Consider the following 13,376-nt stretch of genomic DNA (forward strand, 5'->3'; position numbering starts at 1 on the left):
TGCTAGATGTAGCTATGCAGGCAAATAGTCCCAGGCCAGCACACACACACAAATGAAATGATGAAAGAAAACACAGAACAGAAGTGCTGACATCAGTAGAAATAAAATGAACGTTGAAAACTGGCCAATATTTGAAAGTCCAGTAACCACCGTTTACAAACCAAAAGCTATAACCTTTTCCTGGCTTGTGTTTTTAGGCTTAACACTAAAAGTCTGGGTGTCTTAATTAATTAAACAATTGTTAAAAGTTGAACACACAGGTATTGAATTACTGTATTTATGTTGAATCATTTAACGACCTAGAGCATAATGACTTTGGTGCAGCACAGAGCAGAGAAGATGTCGTGAGGAAATGCAACTGCAGTCCATTTATCATCAATACGATCTTTAGATTCCTATCAAGATCTACAATCCTCAACTCGTACATCTTCCTTTCAAATATCTTGCAATGAACGGGATGTAACGCTGCAGCATGTCTTGCTTGCCTTGCAAATGGGAGATCTACAGAATTTAATCTTCCAAGAACAAGAAGCAGAGACGGAGCTTACAGCTGATTCTGTGACAGTCCATCGTGTCAATGCAGGATTCACCACTTTAATCATTTGGGTTTAGAGTGGCAAAAGTCTATCACTTCGCGTGCCAGCGCCATGAGAACAGATTACTACTCATTCCATGGGAGGTTACATCCCAGGCATCATGTTGATCAAAGCCTCATGCGTTTCTTATTTGCATATTCACTTCTGTTGCTATGTAGCAAAAAAATGACAAATGCAAGGGTGTGGGGGAGAAAGTCTGAAACAGAATCTCAACTCAAAGAATGTGTGAGGATATGAGATTTAAGCTCGAACATTTTTATTGACTGACCAAAAAGTAAATCATCAACAGCATACCCTTCTAGAACCGGTTAAAATGGCTCTAAAGAAACAAATGATGGTGAGCGTGCTCATAAATAAACGCAACCAGGGCCAAAGACAGATTTGCTCGGCCAATTAATCATGAAATTCAACATATTGAGAGTCTAACAACTGATTACCAGTGAAAAGAAACAGGAATTTAATCAAAGCTATACAACATTGGGCATATGATCGATTCTGGCCCCAAACTCGTTGTTTATGTAATAAGAATAGTTGCGCCTAGTTCAAAAGCGAGGTTTGGCAGAACACATCTGGGCCATCAGCAGTAGATATACAAGTGCATGTAGGAGTTGCTTTAATGATAAATATGCGGCATGAATAATGAAAGAAGTGTCTTAGCAGGTGGTGAGCCAGTTGTGCATAAGAACAGTCTGAATGTGTATCTGTGTGCATGTGCGTGTTCATGTGCGGAGCCGTATGCATGTATGAAGGACACTGAAGGTTGTGTTATCCCTACCAAATTGGATGCTGCATGCAACCCGCTAAAACTCAGTGCAGACTCCCTGTGCTCATCTGTATTCACCTCGAGCAGGTACAAACACATTGTTAAAGGTGATTAAGTGGCCTGCTGCCTTTTTACAGACAACAACCGACCCATGGGCTTCAGCCTCAGTTGTCCTGGGAGCTGAATACTGTATCAAACAAAGAGTGCAGTGTACTCTCATTTTTGCATAGCAAGGAGCGGTGGGGGCACTTCCAGACATATTAATAGGAGAGTATCACTCCTCTTGAGGGTAGCTAGTGGTTTATGTTTATAGTTTAGCACTTTCAGTCCCTGTGTAGGAGAAATCAGCATTAGCATACAACTGGCTTCTCATCCGTTCTCTCAATGTGACACAGATTACACAGGCTCTGATTGAAGGAGGTTCTCTGGGAAGATGATCAAAATCCCGAGACAAAGCGCTGTGGGTGGATCTGAAGCAGTTGCAATGCATGCATTTAAAAAAAAAAAAAAAAAGTTGTATGTACATACATATGCTAATGTGAACAATTACACACAAAGATCCTGAGAACAAACGGTGTCCTCTTCAAAGACAGTTAAACCGACCATTTGGGTATTGTTGCAAATATGGGACAGCAGTAGTAGGAGAGATTCTTATCAAATCAATTTGGATTGCTTGCTGAGTAACAAGTGGAGGAGTCATCTCCCTCCTCTGTGGCTCTTCAGCACAGCAGGTCTACGCCTGAGTATCTGCCTGTCTCAATCTGCCATTATCGACCTGCCTATTTAAAAAAACAGATTGCTTCTTTAATCGTCCATCTACTTATGCATTTATATTTGCATTATACATGAGATTTCATGAATACACATACATGTTTATTCAATACATTTTCAATTATGTCATCCACCTTCATTGCTCCTTGAATATACACTTGGAATTTATGGTGTGTGTGTGTGTGTGTGTGTGTGTGTGTGTGTTTTTCCCCCTTTCTGTATGAATCCTTTGCGCTCTTTTTATTTCCCCTTCGTCTTTTTAAATCCTCTCTCTCCTGTGAGGATTGAAGAAACTGTTAAGCCAGATTCCCCCTGCCCCCCTCCCTTCAGTGATTTTATGCCCAAGCAGACGCAGAGAGCTTTGTTGTTATGTTATGCAAGATGCCTCGTAGTGGGTTGAGATATTTCACTGCCTGCATGGCCACCATGTCAGCCTAAGTGTTGCTGCACTCAGTCACCGTTAGCAACTGGAGAAATGGGGTCTGTAATGTGTCTTTTCCGTTGAGTCAAAGGCTACCTGGTATATGTGAACATAATCATTTATAGTCACAGGAAGATGGTCTTAGCTGTGACGCTGATGTCTTTTTCTTCAACTGTGATGGAAGCTGTGATGGAGAGGCTGTCACTTGGTGGACCAAGATGTAATTAGCCAAAGTGTCTATCTCTCTGCTTTAGTAATTGCTTACAACCCCTCAGGCTGTTTAAACAAAGGAAGCTTATTATTCAACTTCTGAGTGGATTGCACCCATTATCTGAGAATACACTATCTTCTGTGGTGTGGAGGCCATCCTCCTTGGGAATTAAAGCGTAAAGTAATCAGGTACAGCTGACTGTTAAATGACTGTTATTCGGTCAAGGCCATAGCAGGTTAACTTGATTTTATTATTTTGTTGCCTTCTGTGATGTGTTGACCAATGAGAGCACTTTGCATGCTCAAATCTCACGAGCTCAGACAAACTTCTTTTCAGGTGTCGTCTAACCCAGTCCCTCTTCCTTCAAGTGTCATGCCCTCAGTCTGTTAGTCAAGTCGCAGCACGGATTTATGAGTCTGATTCTGTGATCACCTAATTTGACACAGTGACCATCTTAACAGAAAGAAAGATTGTGTAGTCTCAGCATTCGAAAATTAAGTGGAGGGGTTGCCTACCTGGCTTCTAACCACTTGATGGGTTAGGAACATAGAACCAACCAACCTGAACAAAACTAAGAAACACACAGTGACATACTGAGTGAGTAGGAGGCTGGTTAGGAGGGAAAAGCAATAACAGGTTCTGACTGTGTGCTAGTGAGACTGAGGCAGCAGTGAAGGACAAATGAATACGAAAGAATTTCCCAGCATCACAGGGTTTCTTATCAGTATCATCTGTTGTTTGGGTTATGGCTTTCAAGCTCTGTGAACCCAACACTGAAGCTGAACATCTGATAGACAAATCCAAAACAAGAAGAGTACGAGTGAACACATCAGCTTTTAGAACTGTAATTTTCAATTATGTTTCCTCGACATCTGTCGACAATGACTTGCAGGAAACTGTGTATTTGTTTTGGGCGAATATGGGTTGATAAGATTACAACCCAGTAAATATGCACATCACTTTTAAAGAGAAGACAGCAGGTGTAAAAACCTCTGTCTTTCAAAAATACAAACCCTATCTGGCTGCCAGTGTGTAAAGAAAGTGGCAGAGCAGGTAGTGACTCAGTAAAGGGTTTGATTGACGAGCCAATTATCAACATGCTATGCTATGCTATGCACACATGAAGCCAGAAAGGCAATGATTCAGATACAGGAAGACACACACTGTATCTGGTAAAAGAGCCAAGCAACAAGTCTTAATTTGTTTGGAACCTTAGAGCCCTAGACTTGAGTGTTTCAAGACACGCTACTAATGTCCAGGTGTGAAGTCACTGACTGTTGAAATTACCCATTTAGAAGTATGCGTCGCTAAATCCTCAACACGTGATTTCAGGAACACTTAGATCTTCTATTTGGCTGTTCATAACATTGCTTGAGTCATATGAGATTTTGACGACACTTCACGTGTTCCCATGCAGCAGTGCAGGCCTTAATTTGAAGGTTTAGTAATGGTTCGAAGGATCTGCTTACCTGGTCGAGGAGTTGGTTGTAAAGTTCATGACAGTTATCAAAAATGTATTTGTACGTAGAGTCCAGACACGCTTTAACACAGTCCTTCACCACCATGCTGGCTCTCGGTGGACTCTGGAGCTCTTGAACCTAAACACAAAACCCCCCACAGATGTTACGAAAAAAGAGCGCTTGAAGGGTAAGATGTTCTCACAGCAGATCATGCTAAATATAGAGTCGTACATGATGATATCAGCCAATGGCAGTTACTTTGTCTTATGTATATTACCATCCAGCAGTTGAGCGATAACGTAATGATATCAAATAACATGTTTGAAATATTAATCCAAATGTATTACTTGCTTGTGGAAAAGGCAACCTTTATCACATCTATTATGTATCTCACAATTGACATGAGGCCATGACATTTAGTAGAGAGTGCACCACATCTTTTGGTAATGCTGTGTCTGAGCAGCGGTGAGTATGTACTATGTACCATAAAGCTCAGCATGGCCATGGCACAGACTGAAAGCTTTGATAACCTTAAGTGACAGTTTTCCTTCCTCTGCTCACAGCTGCCATCTTAGCTATGCCTCAGCACTCTGCTCTACACCCCCACCGCTCCCGCCACAGAAAGAGCTGAATGGAGCTGAGCTTTTCATATAGCGGAAGACAACTCAAACATGCCATACTGTATAGTGTATGTATGTGTGTATATATACATATATATATATATATATATATAGAGAGAGAGAGAGAGAGAGAGGGAGAGAGAGAGTGTGTTAAGGGGTGGGGGTGGGGGGGCAACATAGATTACATGAACACACCCCCAGTGCTCAAACCTGAGGTGAAGAAATGAGGCTTAGATAAATCTTCTGGCTCCGATCGACATGTTTTTTAGAGTTATGTGTTCAAATTGATTTCACATACTAGATGTGAATGTGCCAAAATCAATTTTGCTTTATGTTTATACGTGAACATAGGTACAGCCCTAGCCAGTATTACGGGGGTCTAAGTCACTCACTCACGGGCACTTTGGTGATAAAAGGTCCTGAATGACGTTTATTTCATACATCTACAATGGCTAGCTCATGCTGGACTCCCATCTTCATTTATTACGATGTTTATGTTTCTTTCAATTTCTTACATTGAGTGCCAAAGACCGAGTCCCCCATCCCCCTTTTAACTGCTTCCGTCGTCAATACAGCCTAAACACACCTTCATATTAAACACACATACACACAAGCTACCTTCATCCTGAAGAAGGTGATGCTGGTCAACAAATCAACCGTGGACTTGAGATCTTGGAGGCGCTCTGGGTTTCCTGCAGGGAAATTATCCTGAAGGAGGAAAAAATAAGCAAAATAATTAGAGGAGGGAAGATCTTGTTAAATGCAGCCCTTTAACGTCACACAATCAGACCCTCCACATCACATCACTTAGGCCAAAACATGGTAATTGATTACAGAGCGGCGCCCGGAAATCAAAATGAAAGGACTGTCTGTCTAATCGTTTAGTGGACAAGGGAGGTCTCTGCTGATGAAAACCTCCATTTCGGGGCCATGAAGTCATCAGGCAGTGCAGAGTACCGTGACGGGGAGCATATAAAGCCCTGACAGCCCTGAGGAAAGGCCTCACTGCCCCATACATTACCCTACTTCACCTAATCGCTCTGTGCTCTTGTTAAATTTTGCTTGTATACTTTCCTTTTTAAACCCCGAGAAAAAAAAAAAGAAAAAAAAATCACAATAGAACTTTAGAAAACTGAGCCAAATAAGCACGGCAGCCAGTAGGCTTGACAGCACGAGGTTCGCCTGATACAAAGGCCGACCAGGAGAGATGTTTTTATTGCAAGATGTGTGACAATGCAGGCAAAAGAGATTTGTATTTTGCTCAATGAATCAAGATGGCCAATTTCCAGACAAAAAGAACACACCATAAGACAATGTTGTTTTTTTGTTCAACTCAACCAAAAAACTGCTTTCAAAATCCCCAACATGGATAAACTAAACAACCTCCAGGCAAACAAGCGTGACACACATACTGAACAAGCAAATATGGACCAGCTATTCTATATTTGGCTGCTGACAAGGAGGGGGAAAAGTAGACAATGTTTGAGCTGTTTTTCTTCCTCAAACTAAATGTTGTTAGAATCACTGCTACTGGTATTTCATCACTTGTTCGTATTTGTAGGATCATCTTCCGTTTGAATTTCAAAATATGATTTAAGAAGCTATTGCATCCTGTCTCATGTAGTCCCCAGAAGACAGATTTAAATATAAATCCCAAATTACAATCAAAGAAAAGACGTTTCTTGCAGCTACAGTACCCCCAGCAGCCTCGTTCACAGCATGAAGCCCATACTGTAAGTGCCATCAGTCACTCCCTCGCTCTCTTTCACTCCCTCTCTCTCTTTCTCTGCTGACACTGAGATTTCTCTTTCAATAACCTCCCATATCTGTAGCCTTCAGAGACAAGAGTAACCACCAGTCTCTTTGAAACATGGATTCAAAGCTTCCACTGCAGCCTTGAATGTTGCCATTTATTTTCCTCCTGAAATCACTGTGCTGGAACAGTCAAAATGTGTCTTAGCTGGTTTTTCTTTGGGTGGTGTAGGAATTGCAACTTTTCCAGGGCGAAAGCAATCAAGACTGCGGTGTTACATTATTGCTAAAACATAATTCTGAAAAACAAAGATAGCTTATCCACAAAGGCGCCAGTATTCCTTAAGTAATTTCTAACTAACCAGCGCTTTCTTGCTTTTCCAATCAAAGCACTTAAACCTTTATCTCGCAGATGAAATCACCTATGGAAGAGCTGGAAAAATGGTGCAATTTTCACTCCTGGGAGTCTGCTTTTCAGTGATAGTGGAAGTTTCTTTCTTTCACAGAGTCTTGGTTTTGTAAAAGAAATGACTTATTCAAATTGCAAACACAATAAAACCTTGTATCATGTTTAATATGTTTGTCGGAAAAAAATCCTCCGACGTTTAGCATTTGAAAATATGTTAATTAGTGGATTCTCTGATGTCAAAAGGTAATGAAGCATTGTAATTATGATGATTTTAATCAAGTAAAGTCAAGGGCTCATTGACACTCATTCGGTTTTAAGGAGGTAGACGGGATTTTCACAAGAAGATGGAAGAACCACATTTAGGCTGCTTGGGTAGCTTAAAAACAGCTCGTATATGTGTAGCAGTACAGCATTGTTAAGTAAACACAAGACAGTGTGAGGGGAAGTCATTAAGAACAGATTGCCACCGCCATTAGATACATCTAGGGTGAATTTAAATCCTTTTCTAGCAGGGCTTCAGTACCTCTACATTTCATCCCAACACTCCAAAAATAATGGCAAGGATGTTTGAAACTTGACAAAGATTTTATCAATTTGAATAATTTCAAGAAACAATTAATACTATTTCAAATATAAAAATAACCCTTTGCTAATGCCATAGAGCATACCTCAAAAAATCAAAACCCCTCCTTCTACATTTGGCTTTTATCCAAAAGTCACAATTAATCCATCAGGATTGCACAGGCAGCGAGGGGGCAAGGAGCAGGGATTTAGCGAAGTTGCTAGTCGAGCATCATCCACATTAAACGTGCAAACATTTTATAACATAAGTTAAACATTTCAAAGCAAAAGCCAAAGTTATGAGCCTTCCTTCATGGAGTTGGTTGAACACTTGGGCTCACTATTTTTTATTTAACCTTCATTTAACCAGGTCATTAACCCACTAAGATCAAGATCTCTTTCACAAGGGTGACCTGGTCAAGAAGGCAGCAGGAACACATCACAATAAATATTTAATAATTAAAAAAAGGTTACAGACACTAGCTAACATTGTGTGTGAAAAGCAGCATCCTGTTCAATATTAATGTAGAGAGCTCAGAGCTGTGCATACATTTGCTGCTATTCAAAATCATGTTGTGCAAATAAAGTTAAAAAACAAAGGCTTTTTTTTTCTTTTTTTCGATTTGATATTCTCTCTGATATGGTACATTTATTTGGCCTTTAAAAAACTCCCAAATGTTCACTGAAAAAGACAAAGATCCAGAATGGGAAAACTTAAACTTCAGCAGCAGCAAAAACAAAAGAAACAGATTTATTGCGTTGAAGCAGGCGAGCAGACTAAAACAGCATAGCATCCGTCTCTGAGCCAAAGGTAGAGACAACATCATCACTGCCTTCCAAAAAATGACAGAAAGTCCATTATGAGATGGGACAAGGAGTGAGGGATGCTGATGAGCTTTTGGTTCTTTGTCTTTCTTCTCATCTTCATGAATATTGTGCTGGGTGAGTGCCTACGTCAAAGTGCTCAACTTCAAAGCTGCTTCTCATAAAAAATAAAGTGAGCAGCACACTGATTTCCCTCAAATGTAATAGCTTTACTTTAAATTCAAGAAAATAAAAACTCACTTGATCTGTGTAATGATAATATCAGATCATATACTCAGTCTTTTAGACGGCACTTCTTCTCATATATTGTATTTAAATTAATTGAACTATGCTTTTTTAAGATTACAGTTCCTGTGTAATGGCAAGATGAAACGTCGCTGGTGAAACAACAGGCAACAAGTGGAGAAAGTTCAGGTAAACGTTTGGAAAAAGAAATGATAGGCTGTCAGGCACTGGACCTGCAACAGGAACAAAACACTGAGATCATCGACAGTGAAGGCATCCTACTGTATGCTTATGACTTTATGAACTATGATGTTCAGAACAACATCAATCTATCTAAAATCCTCTTTTTTTAGCAGAAAGTAACTCGTTTCATCTTTCCCATTGATGGGTTTTTTTGTTTCGTTTTTTTTACAATCAGTGAATATGTTAGTAAAGAAGCAAATCTTCACATTTCAGATTTCTTTATGAGAAAACAAGAAGAGCGATACAGAGGTTTTGATCTCTGTGAAATGTGATACTTATAGCTTGTCACTTGTGTTTGGCTTTTTACAATGTCACACATTTCAAAGCAGTAGCTTTGGATTATGCTAGTTTTGCTCTGCAAAGAAGAGCGGGATTACCCCAAATACCTGCAACAAAGTAAATGCTGTATTTATTTTCTGAAAATTGTATTCCTCCAGTAACTGGGAAAAACGTTTTATCTGCCATGTGTGTCTGGTCGTTGACTTCTGAAGCACACTGTGATAAGAACACATGACCCAGAAGTACTTTTTTTTTATTTAGTTGATGCTTTTTAAAGTCCAATTAACACCTCTGTGCTACTGAATGTATCACATTCCTGAAGGCACAGAACAAAACAATTTGTTCTTCATGTGATTTTTATTGCAGGAGGCAGCAACAACTTTTGCACTGCAGAAAGCAACATATAGTTATTTGCATTTAGTAACCTTTTCTCTCAAATCTCCCTGTAAAACTGCACAGAGCTCCATTTTTAAGAGAATAGCGCACAACTCCCATGGGCGCTTACTGAACAAACATCACTTTGTATCAGACTGTCCAAACTAAGCCAACAGCACAAATCCCTTCGCGACGTGCTCAGAACACTCTGAATTTCTCTCCAACCCAGAGAAACCTGCAATTCCCAGCTGGGACCGCTTGGCTATAGAAGGTGTCACTGTGTATCAGGGCTGTTAAAATAAAGTTTAAGGGGAAGAAACGCATATGTAGCAAAATGTAGAGTGGCAGCAGCACCCTGGTTCTTTCCCTGCTGATTCAAACCATGTGTTTTACAAAAGCAAACTCAATCCAGCTCAGAATGTCATTATGGGGAAATCCATCCAAGGAACGGGTGGTGCGGCCAGATCTGAATCTTATTACTGTCCGATAGTGGCAGGCTGGCTCAGTGGGACGGCTTGAGAAAGTGCGAGAGTGAAGGAGGGAGACTATGAACTCTGTGATTGTGTGTGTGTGTGTGTGTGTGTGTGTGTGTGTGTGTGTGTGTGTGTGTGTGTGTGTGTGTGTGGGTGTGAGTATGTGCGTTTCTGTGCGCGTGTGTGAACCACTGGTCTGTGGCAGGCTTGACAAGAGAGCAGCAGGGCAATGCTGGCAGGTGAAGCCAATGTGATATTCTGTGACTGCTCTCAGTGAATGTGTCATCACCAGACAGCCGGGCCATCTGAAAATAACACAGGCCATCTCTCCTCCACTTAACCCTCTCTCTCCTTTGCCGTCGTCAGCTCCCCATGCCTTCTTTCACTCTTGATCGGTTCCTCCTCTTTTTTTCAAATCCCACTCACACTTTCACCACCTCTCTTCCAGTGTTTCAAAATCCCATCTCCTCAACCACACTCTCTGCTTATTTCATCTACCTCTCCTCTTCTCCTCTAAATCCTGTTTATCCCTCCCTCACTATTTGCAACTTCATTGTCTTGCTTCCTGAAATCCTCTTTCTTGGTATCTTCTGGCTGTCCTTCTCTCAACCTCACCTTGTGTGGCCAGACAGCAGGACCTGCAGCTATCTGTAATCACACGTGGCTTCGCACAGCGAGCCGGTGAATAGAACTGGGGAACTAAAGCAATCATCCACTCAATGACACATTACCTTTTGTGTCACATTAAAGGTGAGAGGGTCATCTCTCAGTTACAGTTCGCTGTGAAAGGCCACCAGCTGGGGAGAAATGTGGAGATGTGCGTGTGTGTCGGCTGCTCAGGTGCATACCTGTGTGTGAGTCAATGAGCCTTTGCAGTCAAACAGCCGTGTTAATGTGTGCACTTTTTAGAAGCGTGCGTGCCAGAGAAACGAGTTTGTGTGTGTCTGTGTGTGAGAGGCAGAGAGAGAAAGCGAGACAGAAAAATAGAGAGAGGGGGATATGACGGGGAAAAAAAGCACATTTGTCATCTGCACCTTCATGAGAGCGCATGAATGTGGAGGAACATATGCTCATATAGGGTCAGGCTGAGTGCGAGACAGTGTTTGTGACGGTGTGTGGCGTCTAACAGGATTAACTCTCCTGGGATTGTTCTGGCAGATTATGTTCTGTATGTCAGGATTTCAATCTCCCTGAGTAGAACATTGCAACACATTTAGTGACCTGGGAGTGGAAGATCTCTGGCAATTAGAGATCCTTCTACACCTGCTGGATTTTAGATGACACCATATATCATGTAATTTCGGTGAGGATAAGGTGTTTTTGATTGATTGATCTTAATTCAGAATGGGGTGATTTGATGAGGTTGAATTGGAGGGTTGTATAAACTTCATCAATTTTTAAAGGATGTCTATTTGATACTAGCCCTTTAAGTATATTTAGCATTTTATGTTATTTTCATTTTTAAACAACCGATAGACCAATGAGGTCACTGAGCAAACAACATGAATGCGTGTAATAAAAAATGTCACTCGAGACAGCGAGCTATGTGGGTGCTGACAACATGCAGCCTGGTAATGCATCAAATGTTGACAGGAGGTTTTAGCACAACACATACAGAGCGTGTCTATCACAGGTAAAGCAGAATATTCTCTACAGCAGCACACAAAGCTTACTAACAGATGTTGCCTGCTACATGTCATTCTGGGACAATCACCAAACAAATGACCGTGAAGAATGAACCCATTCCATCAAACAAACAGACCTGTGAGTGCATCCATTCAGAGGGGGTGAAACATCACTACACCTGTTAATAATATCCAACATGGTTGTTGTTGTTTTTTTTCCCAACTCGTAATTAAGTGTGGGGAAAAATAAAAAGAACAAAATATGAAAAACAGATCTTACTTGAATGAAGTGCAATTTATCACTCCTGACTCAATAAGAAAATAAAGATGCAACGATTCATTTATGACATCTCTGAAATAGTCCGGCAGGAACATTCAATGAGCTACTTTTTTTAGCAGCTCTGTGTTTGCTAAATTAAAGTCTTATATACGTAAACATACATAATGCTTATTAAAAGTATGCACAATATATAATTATATATTGCTATTTGCAAAGTTGACAAATAGTCATAGATCAAAAAACCCCTGGGATTTTGCAAGTCAGTGACTGGCAATCAGTGACTGGCTCTTCCAACAGGCCATTCTGCCTCACTGCAGTAGGAACATTTACAGTTGAGTTTTTCCTTCCTTTCTCCACTCCCTGCTGTGCACCACATTCATTTTTTTGCCGCAGTATGTGTGTTTAAGTAAGTAGTGAGCAGTTAATGATGAAGCGTCTGACCTTGGATGCTGAAGCCTAATCACCAACATGTAAAGCGTTTCTCTTAAGTTAAATAAAACATGCACAGCGAGGCGGGGTGGGGCAGGGGGTGGTGGTGGTGGGGGGGGCGGGGATTGTCTCGTTAATGAATGATGATGGCATTCCAGGAGGAAGACTATTACATATTCATTTCAAACACATTTATGTTCAGAAAAGCTGTGATCATGTGAACCTGTGACGGGATGCCATAGCCTACATATAGAAATGTGACATTAAACGCGTTCTTTCTTCTTCTTCTTCTTTGCTTTCAATGAAATACAACGTAAAACATTCCTATCTTCCCTAGTCATACATGTGAAATCGCCCTTCATTATCACAGCACAAACAAGCTGAATCCACATTCACCAAGCTTCCATCAGGCCGAATGCAATCAGAACTATAGTAACATGACTGTGCCCCATGTGAGCAAATGTCATTTTCTGTAAGACATGGTCACTACATCAAGACTGACATTCAGCTAATCTTTCATTTCCTACATTTATCATTACACATTTGCATCTGCATTCATGTCCATCCTGTATGATTATACTGATTTTAATACATCAAACAAGCACTCAATAAATACTGAAATTCATTCAAAAGAGAAAATAATCAAGGTGGCAAACACACTAGGTATTTACGACAAGGTGTTAATGGATTATTGCCACAGTCAGATACAGTAAACATACAGCATACTGTTAACAGAGCAGCATTAACCTTGATATCCACCGTATATCCAATCAGCAAGCACAACACATGCAAAGAGTGTCACATACCCGATATTTCGAAAGGTCGATCCTCAGTGAGTTATGCAGCTGGTCCAGTAATTTGACAAATTTCTCCCTCTGTCAGAAGGAGAATTCCATAATTCAGTTTAAAGCGTCACCACACTCAAAGCATTGTGCCAATAAATTTATGACACTGCAGGGTTGGAAGCATTGCTATATGCCTGAAGTGATTAATCTTTACTTCCTGGAAGAAAATTTAGGGGTCAATCGAGATTGCTAGACTCAGCTTACTGCTTGGAT

The 13,376-nt window shown here is 40.7% G+C and overlaps 1 protein-coding gene across 1 annotated transcript in view; it reads right to left on the reverse strand.

Moving 5' to 3' along the window:
* The window catches only part of unc13c (unc-13 homolog C (C. elegans)), a 97,107-nt gene that overhangs the window by 40,286 nt on the left and 43,445 nt on the right, over positions 1-13,376 (reverse strand). Inside the window, exons 14-16 of the mRNA XM_079340360.1 lie at positions 13,125-13,193; positions 5,461-5,550; positions 4,232-4,360 (exon numbers count right to left, since the gene is read on the reverse strand). Of these exons, the coding sequence (XP_079196486.1) occupies positions 4,232-4,360; positions 5,461-5,550; positions 13,125-13,193 (288 nt within the window). The remainder of the gene's footprint in view (positions 1-4,231; positions 4,361-5,460; positions 5,551-13,124; positions 13,194-13,376) is intronic.

Source organism: Symphodus melops, assembly GCF_947650265.1.
Source record: "Symphodus melops genome assembly, chromosome: 3".
In the NCBI taxonomy this organism is placed as follows: domain Eukaryota; kingdom Metazoa; phylum Chordata; class Actinopteri; order Labriformes; family Labridae; genus Symphodus; species Symphodus melops.